The sequence below is a fragment of the Chanos chanos genome, chromosome 4, assembly GCF_902362185.1.
Source record: "Chanos chanos chromosome 4, fChaCha1.1, whole genome shotgun sequence".
NCBI lineage: Eukaryota > Metazoa > Chordata > Actinopteri > Gonorynchiformes > Chanidae > Chanos > Chanos chanos.
The window spans coordinates 37,826,923-37,846,921 of record NC_044498.1 but is presented as its reverse complement, the minus strand read 5'-3'; the positions used below and the strand labels follow the sequence as shown (position 1 = coordinate 37,846,921).

Below are 19,999 nucleotides of genomic sequence, written 5' to 3'. Positions count from 1 at the left end.
ATAAAATAAAAGACATTCAAGTACATTAAGATTTTTGCTTGAAAAATACAAAACTACATGAGAAAGCGTTAAAATCAAATCTCCATAACATTTGTCCTTACAAAAAAAAAAAAAAAAAAGCGGAAGTGCTGGGTCTTTTTTTTTTTTCTTTGCCCATACATATATACTACCATAGCGACAGTTGCCTGGAGACAGGCACTAGAGGAAGCAGTGAGACTGTTCTCAGCTTCCAGTTGTAGAACACCCGTCTCTCTCTTATGGCTCTGAGCGTGTGGATCCATATAGGGTCTGTACAGAACTGCAGTCTGGACTCTCCTCTGGTGGAAATGACTGCCCAAGTCTCTCACCTGCTCACTCTTGTGATTCCCATCAAACCTGAGGCCTCGTATTTCTGCTGCAATTCTGTGCCCGACATCATATTTAGTATTAATCTCTTATTTAACCAGTTGCAAGAAAAGAAAGGGAATTGGGGGCATCGTGTCCACACCATAACATTTTCACTTTTTTTTTTTTTGTTTAAATAGAAACCTCTCTTCGGCTTGCATTGTCCAAGTTGACTTTTTTTTTTTTAAATGTCCTTTCAAATTTAATTGAAGTATTTCTAGCTCGTAATGTCCACTCCTCGGAGCTGAACGCATTGGAGTCTCTGAGTTTGGGGTGGGTGGGCTTGCCCAGCGGAGCTCCTGTTCAGTTGTGCTGCAGTGTATTTGACTCTATAGGAGGAGCTGAATCATACAGTGTGTCTGTGTCATGGGTTGGCTCGCCAGCTAGTGTACAAGGATTTGACAATGTCCCAGCCCCACAGTCACAGAAAAACCTGCAAAGTGGACAGAGTGACAATATTAAAAAAAAAAAATAAAAATAAACGTGCATAAGGTTTCAGACTAGCATCAAACACACTGATATGCACTTCAACTAAAAAAAAAAAAAAACACAAAGAGACACACACATATACTTATTAACCTTTCATTTTCCCTCAGTGTAAACCCATCCAGAAGGTCAGATAAGGGTTTTTTTTTGCTAGATGGCAAATTATTAGAACTAATGACATGTGAATATCACTGAATACAACACTTGACATCCTAGTTCTGGAGTATGAATGGTCAGAGAAGGCTTACCTATCATGCCTAATAAACTCTACATCATGTCCTTGGTGGCACTTTTTAATGCAGTTCACACAAATTGCATTTCGGTCTGTTGTGTTACAGGTGTGACACCTTTGAGAGAGAGGGAAAGGGAGTGATATTAGGCCATTTCATCCACGTATTTTTTTTTTAATTAGTTAAAGGTGTGAAGAGGTGAGGTGGTTACCTGTAAAAATCGTGCATTGGATAGCTGGTATAACTGGATATCTTGTACAGGCACTGACCCCGACTCACGGCTTTTTCAATGGCATCTTGATTGTTCATTATTTTGTTATCTGTTCCAAAATGAGCACTTGGTTTAAAATGTATTCATGTGGTTCTTATAAAGCTCTCTATAAAGTCATTTTGAGTTCTACTAACACAAATTAATGCGGGAATGTACTGCACTTTACCTTTCATTGTCACATTGACACCAGATGCGAGAAACAAGCCGCCAAAGCGGTTGTTAAAAATCTGATTGCCTTCCAAAGTTGCAGTGGCATGATTTGTGATCTCAATACCTGTCCCAGAGTGACACAAGGCAAAAGTCAGAGGGCCATCCAACCTTATTCACTTTTAAACATTTCTGCACATTAACACCGCACAGAGTTGCCCACATAAGATGAAGAAGAAATTACAATGCATATGCAAAACTCAGTGAACTGGCTGTATCAAATCTTATCTGCTGCGTGCACCCACCTGCAGCAAAGCCGTCGAATATCCTGTTCTTGCGTAAGATTGGGTGACTGTTGGTGCTGATGAGAACTCCAGCCTGGGCATTCCGGAATATGTCGTTCTCCTCCAAGACTCCTGCAGGCAAATTGAAAAAGAACATCATTATGGACTCGCGCTCAGAGTAGCACTGTCTGGAATCTCTCGCTGGTTCAGGGGTCAGTTTCATTAAGACTCATAGCGAGGATGTCAGTGTCAAACAGAATCCACAGTTCTAGAATCCACGGAACAATTCAGTTCACCAGTACAAAGAAAGAGACCAGAGATGAAGACAAGATTTCAGTCAATGTGACAATCTCTCACCTCTTCCTCCGTTGAATATACAGATCCCTCCATCTCTGCCGTCGTGGATTTTATTCCTGCGGAGTGTGGGGTTACTGTCTGTCTTGATCCAAACTCCTGCCATGGCGTTATCGAAGATCTCATTGTCCTCAATGAAACCCAACCCTGAGAAAACATTTCAGTTCACCATATCAGTCCCACAGATACAGCCCCACTGTGATAATCTCCATGGAGCAATAGGACAGCGTAAATTGTCCAGGGGAATGAGACAATTGTTCTGAACAGACAAAATGAGCTTAAACTCCTGCTGAACCCTCCTCTAGGACCACAGAAGGCAATGGAACATGATGTTAAAGGATCATAAAAAGTTAAAGGAACATAAGGTTTCTTACCAGAGTTGTAAACAAGAATGCCTCCATTCTGCCCACCCCAGATCTTGTTCCGTCTGATTTTGGGGTTGCTGCCAGTTCTATAGAGCATTAAAATGTTAAACTGTGAATTAGCATAACATCATTTCATACATGCACAGGCTGTGAAAAAGCATTCCACATCTGTATAGGGCAAGAGCACAAAAATCTCTGCATTATTTAGCCCATTCATCCAATGCTCTTTTAAATTTGATACATGAGACCCCCGTGTAACTTTTGTGCATCACTGACCGAATCTGGACTCCAGAGTACATGTGATTGTAGATGTCATTGTCCTCCAGTACCCCGTGGCCATTATCATAGAAGTAAACGCCGACCTGCATTGGGCAGAGAGGAGCGACACTTAAGTTAAAATGTTAAATGTTAAGATGTTGGTTTGATGGTAAAACACAGCTGTCAGAGACACCCTCACCTGTTTGCCACTGTGTATCCTGTTCCTACGCAGTACAGGTGTGCTACCTGTCGTCACCCACACACCTGCCAGCGTATTACTGTACACCTCGTTCTCCTCAATCACACCCTGTCCTTTCTCATGCTGCAGAGGACACACACACACACACAAATCAGACACTTTACTCACACCAACAAACCCCATTTAACTGCTCATTTCACAGTTAATATATTACATGGAGAACTCAACCATGTCTGTTAGTGTAGCAGTTTTAGTGCCCTCATGCATCTTATCTCTGGGCTCTGTATCTAATAAGGGGTCTAACCGGTGTTTGTAAAAGCACTCTATAATGTCACTCACTACATATATGCCCCCGTGCTGGCCGTCATGGATCTTGTTGTGTCGGACAATGGGGCAGCTGTTTGTCCGGATCTGGATTCCGGCCAAGGCATTACCATAGATATCATTTCCTTCAATGAGTCCTCGACCATCACCGAAAATGTAAACCCCACCCTGGTTGCCATTGAAGATGGCATTACCCCTGCGAAGGAACCAGAGACCCTGTTATTGAGGACTATCCCATTAAAATGAAATTAGCAATTTAAAGGTTATTATAAAGTTGACTTAAGAAACTAGATATAATTAACTGAAGTCTTACACACAACTGTGCAGTTTCAACTGAACCACAAAACTAAACTCAGCAAATAGTAAAATATAGATTAAAGCACAAGATTAGAGCGCCGTCTCACCTAATGGTGGGATCGCTGTTTGAGGTAATCCACACGCCCGCAAAATTGTTTGCATAGATCTTGTTTTCGATGAATTGTCCCCGACCCTTCTCGTGCACGTAAATGCCACCTGTCTGGCCATGGTGGATCTCACAGCGAACCACAGTGGGGTTAGCATAAGCCTTCACCTCAAAGCCGGCAATCCTGTTTCTGTGGATGTTGCAGCTCTCAAAGTAGCCCTGCAGGGGGAGTCAGAGTGTCACAATCTCAGCCAAGTTACTGTGTCTGCATATCCCACACAATGAATAAAGAATTAAAGAAATCGTCTATCCAGAGCTCCAGAGATACAAACACAGCTGCAAAAAAAGATCATCATAAATTTACATGTTTTAAACGAAGACATATTTTCAGCTCAGGATTAAGTCTCTTATGTAACAGCAGCAGTAGAGGGTCTGCCGTATCAGTGGATTAGGCTAGAAAACGCCAACACTTCCTCATCTCTCCACGTCAGGCAGCAGCACATTCAGCCAAATTATTTCAGCCGTCGGTTAAGCACAGAGACTTGTGAGAGTTGTTGCTGAAAATTACCATGCCGTGATCGAAAGTGAAGACTCCCACATCTCTGCCATGGTGAATGTGATTCCTTCGGATGATGGGGTTGCCATGGTTTTTCACCCAAATCCCAGCCAGAGCATTATTGGATATCTCATTATCTTCGTAGATGCCCTTAAATAACAAGGAAACAGAAAACACATTCATGAATAGCATATACTATTGCTGTGCACTGTGCCATATAAATAACATTCCATTGCCTGTATAGGATTCTAGAGCTGCAGAACTGAGATCTGAGATCTGACTAGTCACAGCCTGTGTTACCTGTGCATGGTCAGTGATGTAGAGTCCAACATTTTCACAGTCACTGATGTTACAGTGCTTGATGGTTGGACATGCCCCCTGACCACTTACACAAACTGCTGAACCCACTGTAGGAAGGAAAAAAAAAAAAAGGACAGTCCTTCGTTAGTCTACTAAATGCACTACAATACCCAGAATGCACCACAAAGAAAGAAGTATCATATTTTGCTTTTTTTAATTTTTAAAATTACTTTCAGAATATTCTCAAAGAATAGATAGTGTTATGTAGTTGGGGGACAAACATTTTGTTGCCATGGTGAGATCACTGATGAGGATAGCTCATGAATAATTATTAGATTTACCAGTACAAGTGCTGCGAATGATGCAGTGGTCTATGATTGGGCTGCAGTTGACTGTTATCTCTAAGCAGTGATGAGCATTGTGGTGCTGAGCTGACTTGTCATCAGGGTTGAACTGTGGAAGAGAACAACCAAAATGGCTTCAAAAGGTGTCCATTCTGGCTCAAGTCTTAATGACTGATAGAGTTTAAAGGAAGCACACTATGCACTCTCAAACATTCAAATATTTCCATACTCACTTTTATAGTCATGTAGCCTACATAGGCATCCTCTGAGCCCTCCATGAACACAAATGTTGAATCTCTAGTGTTCTCGATTATCACTTTATCAGCCACTTTACCAGGGGCTGCGGAGGGATGACAGGAATTATGACACCAGTTTAAGTCCGAATTTAAAGCATGGCAAACTGTATAAAATAATCAACCACGTGAAACTGTCAGTGAGTTGAATGCACATACCCGCTCCAATCATAATGATGGGTGACTCTATATAGATCCACTCGTCTGTGTAGATCCCTGCGTGGACAAATATCAGCCCGTCAAAGTGGGCCTCCTGGACCCCTCCCAAGGCATCTTCAATGGTGTCGTAATACTAGAGAAACACAGGCAGCCAAGTGAACAAGAGAACTCTGGCACTCGGTATATATGAAGAGTCACAAACACTGATTACAAAAGAAAGATCAGTGCTTACCAGCATATTTTCCCTCCCTTTATACCTGGTTGGATTACCGTAGAAGTATTCAGCAAACCCCGGCTTTACGTGTGCTCCTTTATACTGCAAAAAAAAAAAAGTCCCAAAGTACCATGAAAATCAAACTCATTACCAAAAAAAAAAACTTAAGCCACTTAACTTAGCCACTTAAGAAGCTGAGATTCACGCGTAGTGAAAAAAAATCTCTCATTATAGCTCACTTCATTTCTTTTGCATTACTATGTGCGTCGGATGCTGCGGAGAGGCCACCGTCTTGCACACAGGTGAGTATTTGACTTACCAACGTGGATTTTATACAGTTCATGGACCTTGCTATATTTGGATCTTTTACAGGCATCTCTTTAATCGTACACCAGCATGCACATCAAGTATGATCCACAAATTTGGGGAAACATACAAAAAACCATACAAATTATCCAAAGGGCACAACATGTGACAAAGTGATTACTTGGACCGTGAAAGAACTGAAAGAAATTTTCTTTTCTTCTGAAAATTCAATTAAATATGTAATATTTAAAAATTAGGCATTTACTTTTCCCTGCTTAAGGTTTTCCACAGTAAAGGAAAGTGAAGAGCTAGCATGTGATCTTTCAAATCTGAAATTACGTACCAACTGCTGAAAGCTCTCCTTCCAGGGGTTGGGCTGCTCATGCTCCTCAGGGTTAATCTGATAGAACTTTCCAGACTCGGGATGCATCATGGGCCAAGTGTACTCAAACACCTCCATATAGAGTCTCTTCCTGCAGATGAGACACGGTCAAAGAAGGTCACACAAACGTCACTCTGGGAAAGTGTTAACAGAGTATTCTCTTTCCCAGAATCCAATCCAGGAACTACCCAATCAGTTAATCCTCAGAGATTATGAGTCAATTCTGTATTGTAGCACTGAGGCTGAACACTAAAGAGCAAATGTCCGATCCTATTCCTGGAGAGTTAGTGAATGGACAGATTGTCAGGATAACAATTTAATCGACAACCACTCAAGGCTTCAGTAAACAAGACCTAAACAACCTCTTTAAAGATTACAGACTACTGACATGCAAAAGCTTACAACCACAAACGTGCTGGACAATCCCCACGTAGAGTAAAATAGGGGAGAGCGCTCTCACCAAAGGATGGGGTCATTGGCCAATTCACTAAAGCGCTTGCACACACAGGCAGCTCGACACAGGTCTTGCTCCAGGAGGTAGGAGAAGATCTTCAGCACCACCTCATCTGGAAGCTTCACCTGGAGGTACTGTTCTGCTGGAGCAGCTGAAAGGAGCAAGATCGTGACTACAAAACGACTACATAATATAATGTAAATCTGCGAATGAGTTACCTTATGAGACTGAGAATAGACAGTGCTGCAGAAATCTTAGATATCTAACAGTGTATTTAGCAAAGGCAACAATAAAGACAGTGAAATAATATACATGAGCCATTACATATTCTACAGGTGCACTTTGGAACACATCTCCTGTCTGACACAAGGAGAACCCAGCCCCTCAAATGAATCACAGTTATGTGGTACCTGGAAGGTCTGGTGATTTCCCTGACACCCTGGCTCGTTTGGCTCGATGGCCAAAGTTCTCTGTGGCTGATGTGGAAGCACCCTGTAAAAAAATATCATTGTTTTGTTTCCTAAAACATATATACCTCCTGCACAAATCACAAATGACCAGGGTTTACTTTACCAATTGCAAATACAATACATACAGCCTATGCAATAAAGTGACAGACCTGCTAAACCCTGGATGAGGTATACGTTAGTCTATGCATTGCACTGTTTTATGTAGAAACACAAGCAGTGGAATGTAATATACATGAAAAACAGTAGCAGAAAGATTCTTGTTCATCTTCATGTTGCTCACTGTGATTAAAGACACGTTTCATCACATTTCTCTATGCAAACTGAGCTCATTGTTTCTAACAGCCTCCATTAATATTTCAAGCCATCCTCAGAAACTCTATTCCACAAAAAAATGAATTAACAAAATACTTCATAAATGAATAAAACATCCATTACACATTTAAGATGATGGATGACCGGTCAGGGAATGCCAGTCCAAAGGCAGAAACCCATTTTGGGCTATGACTCACTGCTATGACTTATCTCACACACACACACACACACTAGTTACTGGTTGCTTGCAGCTGAGACTGATACTTGCCTCCATGCTGGCCTTGGCTGGGCACGCAGTTCTCTTGGGTAACAGAGATTTTCTTCTAAGCTGGTATGGGCTATTCTGTGCTCCTGGACCTGATTCTTCTGCAACCATGTCGGCAGGAACGTCCTCATCTAGAGACAAAAAGAAAATAAAGGACCATATGATGAAGTTAGTCTCTCTCCTCCATTAATTTCATATCCCTTTCTATACCAGAGATAAGACATTTACATTCATTTATGCAGGTCAGGCCCTGGTGTACTAGAACTGGCCTGTGAGAGAAAAACTGCAGTGTAAGACAATGCATTGGTGAAAATCTGTAAGCAAAAGCATTTGAGATGCAGAGAAGAGAACAAAGTTTGGTATCTAAATTAGTCTCAGCATGTATTTATATTCTTAGAGGGTTTTTTTTTTTGCCTTTTCTCAGTATCTCGCTGTTTCCTTCGCAGTGTTTTTCAAGAAGGGTCGCTCAGATGTTTGATTGATGGGTTTAATATTTGCAAACATTCCTGTACTGAGTCGGTGCGTTCAACGCTTTGGCAGAGTACTGAGCAGGAGAGGTAAATATTCCTGCACAAGCATTGAGGTTCCTCCGCACAGACTCACCTTCACTGCTGCTCTCTGTATAGCATGTCCAATCCAGTGGGGTAATCCACCACGCAGATTTTCCCAGTTAGCCAGAGAATTTGAGCCAAAACTCAACATTTTTCAATAAGAAAAGCAGCTCACGAGCGTTCCAACTGCTCTGTCTTGAATTTTTCAAGTTACCCAGCAAACTAAGAAATGCTGCCTCACAGAACACCCTCTTGGGAGACAGATATTAAGACCTCCAGTCATTAAGGAGGGTTAATAAGCAGTATCTTTTCAACAATATTCAAAGCAACATTACTCAAGAGCAACAATCCTTTTATAAATATCAGGTCCTCTCTTTCAGACAGTCTGTATTTCTGAAAATATCAGAAAGCAACGTTTTGAAAGCATTTGATCACAACAGATGGATACCCAGGTATACGAAATATTTCTCTAGGGAGTTAAGGTTGATGAAACAATAGGATGGGATATCAAATAGCAAAACATCAAACATCCGAAGTCCACAGTCTGAGACTAAATTAGTTCACTAGAAGGGTGAGCTGAGAAACAGCCTGGGCAGGGAATAGGCCTGAAAATCCTGTGGTCAGTCACCATACCACACTCTTGAGTAATAACAAATGCACTGAAAGACAAGGCAAAGGACTCTGCAGAGATGCTACCAAATCTTCAACTGCACTTATCCTGGAAATATTCATCTGTGAATAACCAAAAGGAGAAGTCACTGTTTCTCAAACTCCAGCTGAATGAAACAACATAACTAGATATTTTAGTTCTATTATGCTCGGTCTTAAACGGCCCGTCAAACAGGTCCCACGGTTTATAGTTGGGAAACGCTTAGCTGAACTACACTCTTTTTTTTTTTTTTTCTTTCTCAAGAAACCATAAATGTGAGTCTGTTTTCTATTTTCATCTTGTGCTTTAATCCACATCCATTCCTTCATGCTAACCAGAGATTAATAAAGAGAACCAAGAGAATCATATTTCCTTGTACAACCACTTGGCTTTGCACGCACAGCCGACTTTAAAAACATTAAAATTATTTGCAGAGTTTGGCCTGTGGCCTAATCAAGAGGCGTGTGATGTTCTCTTGACCTTGCTGACCGAACAGTTGAAGGGGAAGAGCTATTGGAAGCCTTGACCCTCCAGCCACTGGCCTGATTTCCATGGCAGCTGCTATGAATGAAGCAGGTGAACAGGCTCAAGGGACATACAGGAATGAAGGTGGGGGAGGTAGCTGGGGTTAGAGGGGTTAGGCGTGACAGCCCTCTGTCCTCCAACAGTGCTGGTGAATTAGCCATGTGGTATCCCTTTGATGACAACCATGTAATTCAATACTAAGTCAACCTGTCATGGGACTCTAGAAACATGCCAAGCTCCTGAGTGGACAATCCACAGACAGAAGTGGAATAAACAGCTAGTATAAACTGTTAGTAAGATGTAACCAAATGCAACTCATACAGCATAGGATCTTACACATATCTCACTGTACCTGAAGAAGATTGTACCTCATGCCACTCTCTGGCCCTGTTTATGCCTTGCATTAAGATCTGATTTTGGTAATCCAATCACAAGTGGACAGCTCTAAGTACGTCGGTTTACACCTGGCTTTAGAATCCGTGTCTCAAGTGACCACTTGAGATCGGATCTCACTTCCCTGCTCTATATGTAAATAAACACAAATCATTTCCAACACGTTACCCCTTTCATTAAATTTCAGTTTTGCTTTTGTGGAAATAGCGCTCATGACATGTGAGATGTCAGACAAATTTGGTGATCATCGATTGCTGTTATGGGACATTAAGGCACGCTAAGCTGTTTCCCTACAAGGGCATCAATGGAGAGGAAAACGCTTAACGCGAGATAACGATCATACTCCTAGGAATTGTCCAAGAGAACCTGGTCATCATTGATCGCAGTTTTGGAACATTAAGCCATGTCAAGCTTTTTCACATTAAACATTGTTGTTTTTAATTGGCGGGAGGCATCAATGCACTTCCCGTGCCTAGTCTGTCAGAAATTAAAAAAAGAAGAAATAAAACAATATCCATTTTGCCTGTTGTCGCACTTTAATATGAATGTGTAGCGAAGGTGTACATACACAAATGAGTCTGTACTTCTGCGTAAGCAGAGAATGTCAGTTGAGTAGGCGGATGTTCAATGTGGTTGAGTTCGCGTTCGCATTTACACTGCTATAAGACTGTGGCCATATGGGGTCCAGACCACCTCCAAATGTGGTCTGAGTGATCAAATCTCGATGCGATCTCAGTGTCCATTGGACGGGTTTACAACTGTACTGTTGGGCTGTCCACTTGTGATCAGATCACCAAAATGAGATCTTAATGCAAGGTGTCAAAATTGTTCTAATCTAGCATCAGACAAACACTTACATGCTTTCTGGGATTGCCCCCCCCCCTTCCCTCTCCCACAAATTCCAATTTTGGACTTAGGTCAGCTCCACTTTATCTGGCATCATTGACCAGAGTACTTATCTTGATGCAGCATTATGTCTCAATGCAGACCTCTTCAAGTTCAAAACTGCTCTATGCACACCACAAAGCACACCACATACCTTCACTGACCAATGCAAAAAAAGTAATATTAACAAATTGGAAAAATAAAAAGCAAAGTATCCCTTTCATATTAGACATAAGATGTTCTACAATTTCCAAATGGAAAAATCAGCAATGACCATCAAATACCAACCTGTCACCCTTTTAGAAATCTGGGAACAATTTATTGCATATTTAGGTCTGGAAGGAACTGATGCTTGATCACTCCTAAGAGACCACCCCAGCCCTCTCTCCCACTACATACGCACACACACACAGACATGCAAACAGAAACACACACACAGACGCATGCACACCGTTTCTGCCTGACTGTTATATTTTGCCTGTGTTTGTTGTGTTTTGTATTGATTGTCTGTTTCTGTAATTGAAAAAAAAAAAAAAACATTCCTATGCCCAATCAGGAGAAACAAAACTTAATTATAATACAGTGTTATATTCCCGAGGTCACTGTGGGGGGTGGGGTGGGGGAAGAGATGTCGCTAAATCGTATTAATGGTTTTGCAGATCTCATGTTTTCAGGGATTGTGAATCACTTCAAACACATGACAAATGACCCTATAATAATAGGCATTAAGTAAATTAAGAGAATTAGACCTTAATCCCAGAAGAACACAGAATACACTAATAATGCATCCATGTCAAAGACTATGCACTAGAAGCCTGTGGATCACCATCGCCAACCAAAAAATCTATTTAAAAAGATAGGTAAAGATTATTTATGACCTGAAAGATACAAACATGCAACATCTACCACACAGAGGCTCGTTACGGTAAATGTGTAAATCTGTAAATTGTGAAATGTGAACTGTTCAGGTAAAAATTTCAACACATCAGAAATAAGAAAGACATGTATGTTCCACCCTGTGATGTAGTCTAAAGGCCTTTGGATTCTAGAATTTTACATATACCAAGGTTAAACCTACCAACTCTACCTTTTTAATCTGAGAGTTTCCAGAAACATATCACTCAGACACAGACAGGTTTGACACACATCTCACATTTCAAACACATTATTGGATTACTGTCCAGATCACAAAAGCTCTAAATGTCTTATGCCCATGAACTGTATACATTCACATTCATTTCAATAGCAAAGGTGCAAGCCAAAGTTGACATCAGTGTGCTGTGTAGTGTCAAGACAGGCTTCAAATAAGGGTCATAAATTAAGATGCTGCGTGTGCTAGGAAGATTCTTGTAAAAAGGGCTCTTTGTCAACTCTTTAGACTTCGTTGCTATGGAAATCCTCTCCTTTTTGCATGGGGGTATTCACAAGCCGATGACATCTTTACCGCCGCTGCCTTAATTTCCCATGCTGAAATTCTCAGACCGTACTACATAAACACCGCTGTTATTCCTCAAATACCTGCAGTGGTGACAGTGAAGTGGACATTGCACAGCACAGGGTTTAAGCCCTCACATCATCTGCCCAGCATCAGCCGAGCCACTACAGGAAAGCAGAGCAGTGACACGCCGAGGTGTCACTCTCTGTCGGTGGAATACATGACTCTCCGCAGGGAGACACAAACACCTCAGCCTAAGTGGCCGTATCTCATAACCCAGTGTGTTTAATACGTATCGTCCGTTAACTGACGTCTGAGAGGGGACGAAAGCGAAAGCAACAGCTGTTTGTGGGGAAACTGAGAACAACGTCAGTGTTCCAGACCTTTAGGTAAGTCAGTAACCAAGAGACAACACAAGCCTGGCACTGGATAGGAACCAAGTGGGCTTTCAATTAGTCAGTGCACAATGGAAACTGCATATTACTACAGCCTTTTAATGGGTTTCAGAGCAAACAGTTATGGCTTGATGAGAGATGCCGCAAGAAAGAATAGATAGGCTGCGTGTAACTAGCAAAAATGTGTCACTCAATTCCATCACCAAAACATACATAGACTTCAAATATAAAGGACATAAGGCAAGGGAAACTCCACTATGGTCACACAGGCCTACATGAAAAGGAGTAAAACACTAATGTGGACCAAACATGTCTCTACCAACTCCAAAAACAATATGAACCTTCACAAAAGTTTGGGGTCAGTGCATTTGTACAGTTCCCATGAGGTTTAAGAAAAAAATCTCTAGTTTCCCACACAAACTCCTGCAATTTAAAATGTCTTTGCTACTGACAGCAGATGGATACCTCAGAGGAAGTGAGATGGTGACAACAACACAGAGTAGACAGATGATCAGGAACTTCTTTGAAGGAAAATACTCAGCCTATCTAAATAACATGCTTTCATCTCTGCACTAAGTAAAGAATAATCAAATGTACTACTGACAACACCAGATGGAAAAAATGCCTTTTTTTTATTATTGAATTAGCTGCCCATCGTTTGAGTACAATGGTTGGGGGTGGGATAAACAACAAACACTAGCTATGTAGTTAAACTGTTTGCATGCCAAGACGTGAAAACAAAGAAATTTATCTAGTGATAATCAAATCACTGCACTGATTTGTGTAACCAGCCAATGCGTTACTCATTACGATCAAAGATGAAAAACACACAGTAAAAGAGAGACCAACACCAAATGCTTCACACAGACAAGCCGGGCTGCTATTGCTCCTTGGCTCCATTTCAGACAAGCTGTTTAAAGTTCCAACTACAGCAAGAGGGGATATAATTAATTTGTTGAGAGTCCAATTTACCTTTAGGTGACTGGAAGGCCATTCTGTGCAGAGGGATCCACGGTGACTGAGACCATGCCAACACCAGCAAAGAGATCCAGCAGACACTGCCTGTTGCTCTGGTAGCAGAGGGGGCTCTCCCAGGCTACTGCTGCAGTAACCACTACAAACAGTGTGTGTCTGACTTACTGCATCTCTCTGTGTACTATCCAAACACAAGCACCCCCACAGCTAACCTGTACACATACACACTGCACAGGCAAATTTATGGTTCACCACACTGAATTTAAATAACCATCATGTATGAAAAAAATTGTTTTAGAATGATCGTGTAGGATACAGAGGGTAGCATACGAGTCGAACAAATTAGTGCTACTATTAATGAGGAGGTCGAGTGATGGTCATAATTCCTTGCACTTTTCAAATTCTCTGTGAAACACTCATCTTGTCTTTCAGTCTCTCGAGCTACATGCCTTTTTGTTACTGGATTGGTTACAGTCGTGTGACAACAAACAACGTCAAAGTCTCAAGCAGCAATTTTAATCAAACTGACATGTCTAAAGAGATGCCATCGCTCCAACTGTCACATTTTAATGTAAAACAAAAACAAAAGAGAGCTTTAAGACTGATAGGTGGCACTGTAGCGAAAATCACGACAAAGGAGGGAGGAAACGACAGAGAGAAGGAAGAGGATAGCATCAGCGGAGAGGGTTGACTTCATTAAGACAGAGCAGGACAAAAAGCCGCCTGGTTTCATTGTTCTTTTATAAAGGAGCTTAATCATTAACCTGATCAATCAACAGGGGGAGGGGCAAGACCACTAGCTGTGAAGAGCGGCAAGCCCACTTATTTGCATAAATGAGAGTGGGGTGATGGGGAACAAGCCAGAGTAACCAGCCTACAAAAACACACCAAAACCACTGCACCTTTAACCCACACATCTGACCAGTTTTTGCTTGGCTTTACACACTTTACAGTGGCCCAGGAAATATACACCCCATTGGAAAAAGATTTATTTGAATTTAGGATAAATTTTAAAGTCATTCTTCACTGACAGAAGCATATGCTACAATAAAACAATAGAGGTTTCAACTAGGGATATGAGCGGTTAAACGCTGAAGCAGTTAACCTAAACTGAGTTGGGAACGTTAACTAAAAACTGCTAACAAACGACCAACTGTCTTTTCACCTACGTAGAAATATAAGCTCAGCTATACATAAATGTTCACTTACAGTACTGATTCACCACACAAGGAATACAGAATCAGCTGCTAGCAACACAAGTCCTCTACAGCAGCCCATGCTTACCCTCCACTGCAAAAAATACAAAAAGGGACGAAAGGGGAGAAATGTGCTGGTAATCTCTAAATCTGCAGCAGCCAGTTTCAATCGTTTAAGATGGAGGTTTCAGTAAACTAATGACACACTCAGAACCTATAACATGTCACGTATGAAGAACGGGAATGCCCGGCTAGGGAGCTTATACAGTGTCCCATCGCTAAAGTCAAATGCGTGGCTTAACTACTGACTTTTATACATCTCTGAGTTAAAAAATATGCCAAAATTATTTGTCACTACTGACATAAACTGTACATTTCAAATGTTCATATGAACCCCCCACCCCATTGGTTCCATGGTTGACCGTTTAAAAAAATTAAGTTTAAACATTAAGAAAGGTGTTGATGTCGCATCCCTAGTTTCAACATTTTAAAAGAGATCAAATACATGATTTCTTGCGGTTTAGACCCGTCAAAAAAAAAAAAAAACAATCTACACTCAAATACACAGACAACGAAAACTAAAGAGGGTTAATGCTTGACATCCACCACGTTTAGCGAATGGTTATCTGTCATGTTCCGAGAAGTTTATTCTCATCAATCAGCCTACATCTAAGTTACTCCCCGATTCAGATAAATTATGGTGAAAATGAAGCTCCTGTGCGTTAAGTCACTTTTATCAATAAAACATGTTAACAACACAGAATTAGCCAATAGTCTCAAAAATGTATTACAATAAGATTCAGCAAATGTTCCAAATATGTCCTCACTTAACGGGCAGAGTCAGATAATCTCTTAATTAGAGAATGAGACTTAAAAAGAAACACATTACATCTGCATATTCCAAAATCACCTTGTTTTCTGATCTGCTCAGCCTGCTTATTATCCTCACTTTCACAGATTAGCAAATCATCACAGCACCTCGCCAAGACCAATCCACCAAAACATGGTGAAGCGAAACCACTCTCATTCTACAGTAACTGCTAATGGGTCAGATTTAAACGAGAGAGAGAAGGAGAGAGAGAGAGAGAGAGAGAGAGAGAGAATTGAAGCATCAGTGGTCAAACCATGGAAACTAATGCTTTAGGATAATTCACATGTGTAAACATTTTAACTCTAAATAAACTCTTTAGAAGCTTGAACATTACTATTGGAAATATGGCAAACAGAAACTAATGAGGTAGCCCCGCTAGAGCAATACCTCACACACGGTTAATTTACATACTCAAGTATGAGTAAAACAGTGGCGATAAATTTCCAAATACCAAGGTAGCATTTTTCTGCCTCTTGCAGAAATAGACCAAAAAGCAGAAGCAATGGACAATACCTCAAGAGTGTGTCACCTTAAAATAGAAATGTTACAATTCTAGCAAGTGTTCCATTTCATTTATTTTAGAAGGCTTTTATGATGTGAGGTAGCATTTACACAGACTCTCTCAGTTTCTACTGTAGTCCTTTAAAATCTATCTTCATCAAGATTTCCTGTAAAAGAAGAGACATTCTGTCTCTCATGTACACTTCATCGAGAACAGAGCCAATGGTCAGCTGTTCACTGGAATCTGCCCTGTCCATCTCTTCATTCACTCTGCTGAATTTGGGTCACTTGATGAAAGTAAAACATATAGCCTGGATCACAAAATAAGTGAACATATTGCTGAAACTGGTCAGCTAAACAAATTAAATCATCTCAAAGTAAAAATAAGTAGCTGTGAAAATCTGGATGTTACAATGCTGAGTCAGCCCAGTGACATCTTTGTCTTAGAACAGCTATAATACAACGCATAGGCCTAACAAAACAGGAAAATATTAATGAGTGTCTCCCACTCTGAGGTGTGAGAGTTTGATGACCTAAACACAACGCCATGGCAATTTCACGTCTGTTATATTACTGTATGCCTCTGCTCCTGCCATCACCTTATGGAAATGATCACTAATATGGCATGATGTCATAATGGGTCCTCTGAAAAAGACCTCGTGTCACATGTTTATTCAAATGTATTTAAGCCTATCAGACATGATAGAAGACATTCTCATTTACATAGCCAGTTGAGTACACCACAGAGAGACACCACATCTGATTCACAGGATGGACACTGACTACACATACTACATCAGCATATCATAAATATTCATTCATTCTCTGTAAATGGAGGGGGGGGGCATTGGTGTCTTGATTGTGAGGGGCTAAATCTGGATGATCACAAGTACACTAGCTTTGTGATTAAAACAAGAGTGCTTTTAAAGAAAATACCCAGTTCTTTCCTCTTGGTGCATCCTCTGTTACAACACAGAATAAAGCCCTATTCATTCAAATCTCGTAAGTTATCCAGGAAAGGAGATGATAGTGGGAAGAGCTGAATTCACACAGTGAAACAGACTGTTCAAAGCTTGTCAACTACAATTTGCTTTTTTTATAGATGACTGGCTGCCAGTGAAACTTTCAACTTTCATCACTGTTCAACCACTTATATCCGATTTTGTAATCCAGAAAACCATGTGATCAGGTTAAAATGTTTGACCGCTGAACAGTTTCTATCACTGCTTAGAAAATCTCCAAGTCATAACATTGGTGAACACTGGAAACAGCAGTTGGCATGTCTCTCAGTCATATAAACTAAGCTATCCATAGCCTGGTATGGCATCTAATTGCTTGTTGCTGCACAAGTTTGCATATCCTAGCCACAAGACATACAAGCCTGGTTCTACCTCTTTGGCTGAACTGAAGAAGTTCCTGTCTATGCACATGAAGGACTGACCCCACCTGTTTTGACTAACCATGATTTATAAGGTGAGGAGTTAAGTGCCAATGATCAAAATGCAAACTGATTTCTTCCTTTAGTAGGTCATTATATTTAGGTAACATTACTGAAGTGTTGCTTTTCAGAGTTGTCATTGATTCTGCTGACATTTAAAGCAAGCTGTTATATCAACTGTGAATATCTTAAGTGTAGGTAACAGAATAAATGATCCAGAAACACATAAGTGTCTCTAAGAGTATTCCGTCATTTTTTGATTAGTCTGTAAGTCTATTTGACAAGTAACTGTGCCCTGATATTCTCAAGTGGCTCTCCTTCATTGTGCACTTATCATAAAATAATTAAGAGCACTAAACTAGAGACATTATGATGAATAAACATAGGGATTATTGTACAAAATCGTGCTGGCAATCTAAGAAAACAAATAACAATACAAGACAGTACAGACACTCTGTGTACATTTTTTAACTTGTTTATATGATTCCAGCACCTCATCTGTCATAGAGAAACCTATGCATAACTCTCAAACAGGTTTTTGGGGGCACATAGGCTTGGGCTAATTCTCGGTAGCAATAAACAGAGGTATACAGTAAATCGAAGAGCTGAAACCACAACCGAATCCTCAAACCAAGTTTTCTAATCCAATATCTAACCACGAAGAAGCTTAATATTATGCCAAAAGTCAGAATTGCTCAGTAGGTGAAAAGGTAAAAACCATTTCGTTTGCCGATCTTGACTTTTGACTTAATGTTATCCAGCTGACTGCAAAATCCCACTGCCTTCATAATGTATGCTAGCCTTCAGATTGTGACGGTGGATGAGTATAGGGCTGTCAGCAACGAAACGTAAGAAAATGGTCATGTTACAAAACCAGAGGCTTCATTTTTGTTTTACAGAATTGTTTGACTGATCAAAACAGATGTCCACTGACAAATGTAAGACATTGAGCTCGCCTGTACGCCTGGATCTCATGATTTACGACGGGAGATTTCACGCAAATGGCTTCATCAACTCAGCGGTGTCTGACTGCGGTTTATAAAACGGGTCGTCTGAACGAATAACAGTTTCAAATTCTTCCAATTCGTCTGACAACCTCAAGCCTTGACACACCGCAATCAATAGGTTATACCAGTGAAACTAAAAACCTAACTGTGTATTTACTTTGTCTGAAACCAAAGAGTTTCTGCCTGTTTCCTTCCCGAGTGCGCAACGGTAATTCGATTTCACTGCGTAGCTTATCAAGACCCCAGTGTTAGCCCGATAGCTTACTAAGCCCCTCTTAAACTCGCGTTAGCAAACGCTAAGTGCGTAACAAGCTTGCCTTACATCTGTTATAGTAGTTATTTCACTATATCTCCGCATAGCTGAACTTTAAAGGTGTCTAAAGGGTGCACTTAAATGAACCCGCTGCTGTGTACGAGACGCCTGATGCAGAGTTGCAGCATTCCAGCTACAATGCTAACTGGCATGCTTAACAGTGCTACAGCTCCAGTCACAATGTTAACTATGCTAGCTAGGATAGCAACTGACTGTGGTGGCAATTTAAAAATAGAGCCTTGTGTGTCTCGTCGTTTCAGTTAGTCATTTCAAGCACAAAACTAGCTGCTATTCCCAAAGAGCAACTACAAGACAAAACTATCTGTCCACCAAAGCCCAGATTAGCCTGGATTTATAATGGCAAAACCAAGACAAACAAAGCGCGGCCCATTTCACTGGGAAGCCTCGGTGTTTCCTAACAAGCAAAGACTACAATAAACGTTTTGTCAACCACCAATTTCTGACCGGAGACCAATGAAAACGCTCCTATTGTTAATAAAATAAAGTTACGTACTATTTCTTTTCAAATTCAATATAAAATGTTTCTAGAAATGCAATGCTTACCTCTCTCCTGGTTGTTTCTTTCCGGTTGTACCGGGCGCGGCCTCGACACTCGCCTGGGTCTCCGGTTGGTAGCTCTGACGGAGTTCATTTGGGGTGTTTATTATTCAAAAGAAAACCAGAACTCTTCCCTATATTGTAGACAGAGTTCGATTTGCAAACTGACGGAATGTCTAGATTACATTGCACTATGAAAATACCCCGTTTCTTGCTCCGAAGAAGCTACCCAACAGTATTTTTCCTATTTACTGCCCCAGTACAACGGTCCGAGCTCCGTACTTGTCTCTCTCTTGCAGGAGGAGCCATTAACTCAGAGGGAACCACAGTCTAAAGAGAAATCACATGGGAAGATCCTCCACCAATTGCACACTGTAGTTTGTAGTTTTCTCCTGCGGCTACAAATAGGAATTTCGTTTTCCATATCGTCCCTTTAGTCGGGTTGTGATCTGAAAATACACAAATAATAGGAATTATTCTTTGCGTTATCGAGGAGATGAATGAAAATACCTTTTTAAATGCTGCAGTTGTCGGAGGCTCTGGAGTG

At 40.9% G+C, this 19,999-nt stretch overlaps 1 protein-coding gene across 1 annotated transcript; it reads right to left on the bottom strand.

The window, feature by feature from the left end:
- Positions 1-159: 159 nt before the first annotated feature.
- fbxo11a (F-box protein 11a) lies at positions 160-19,737 on the bottom strand. The gene is made up of 22 exons (XM_030770717.1): positions 19,459-19,737; positions 7,764-7,891; positions 7,124-7,205; positions 6,720-6,864; positions 6,221-6,350; positions 5,590-5,673; positions 5,358-5,490; positions 5,139-5,245; positions 4,903-5,014; positions 4,562-4,668; positions 4,274-4,411; positions 3,707-3,924; positions 3,318-3,498; positions 2,979-3,101; positions 2,798-2,883; positions 2,531-2,607; positions 2,160-2,303; positions 1,824-1,934; positions 1,538-1,645; positions 1,312-1,420; positions 1,119-1,217; positions 160-817 (listed from the first exon to the last, which is right to left on the bottom strand). The coding sequence occupies exons 1-22, from the start codon at positions 19,544-19,546 to the stop codon at positions 688-690; spliced, it is 2,640 nt and encodes an 879-aa protein (XP_030626577.1). The 5' UTR covers positions 19,547-19,737; the 3' UTR covers positions 160-687.
- Between the last annotated feature and the right edge of the window lie 262 nt (positions 19,738-19,999).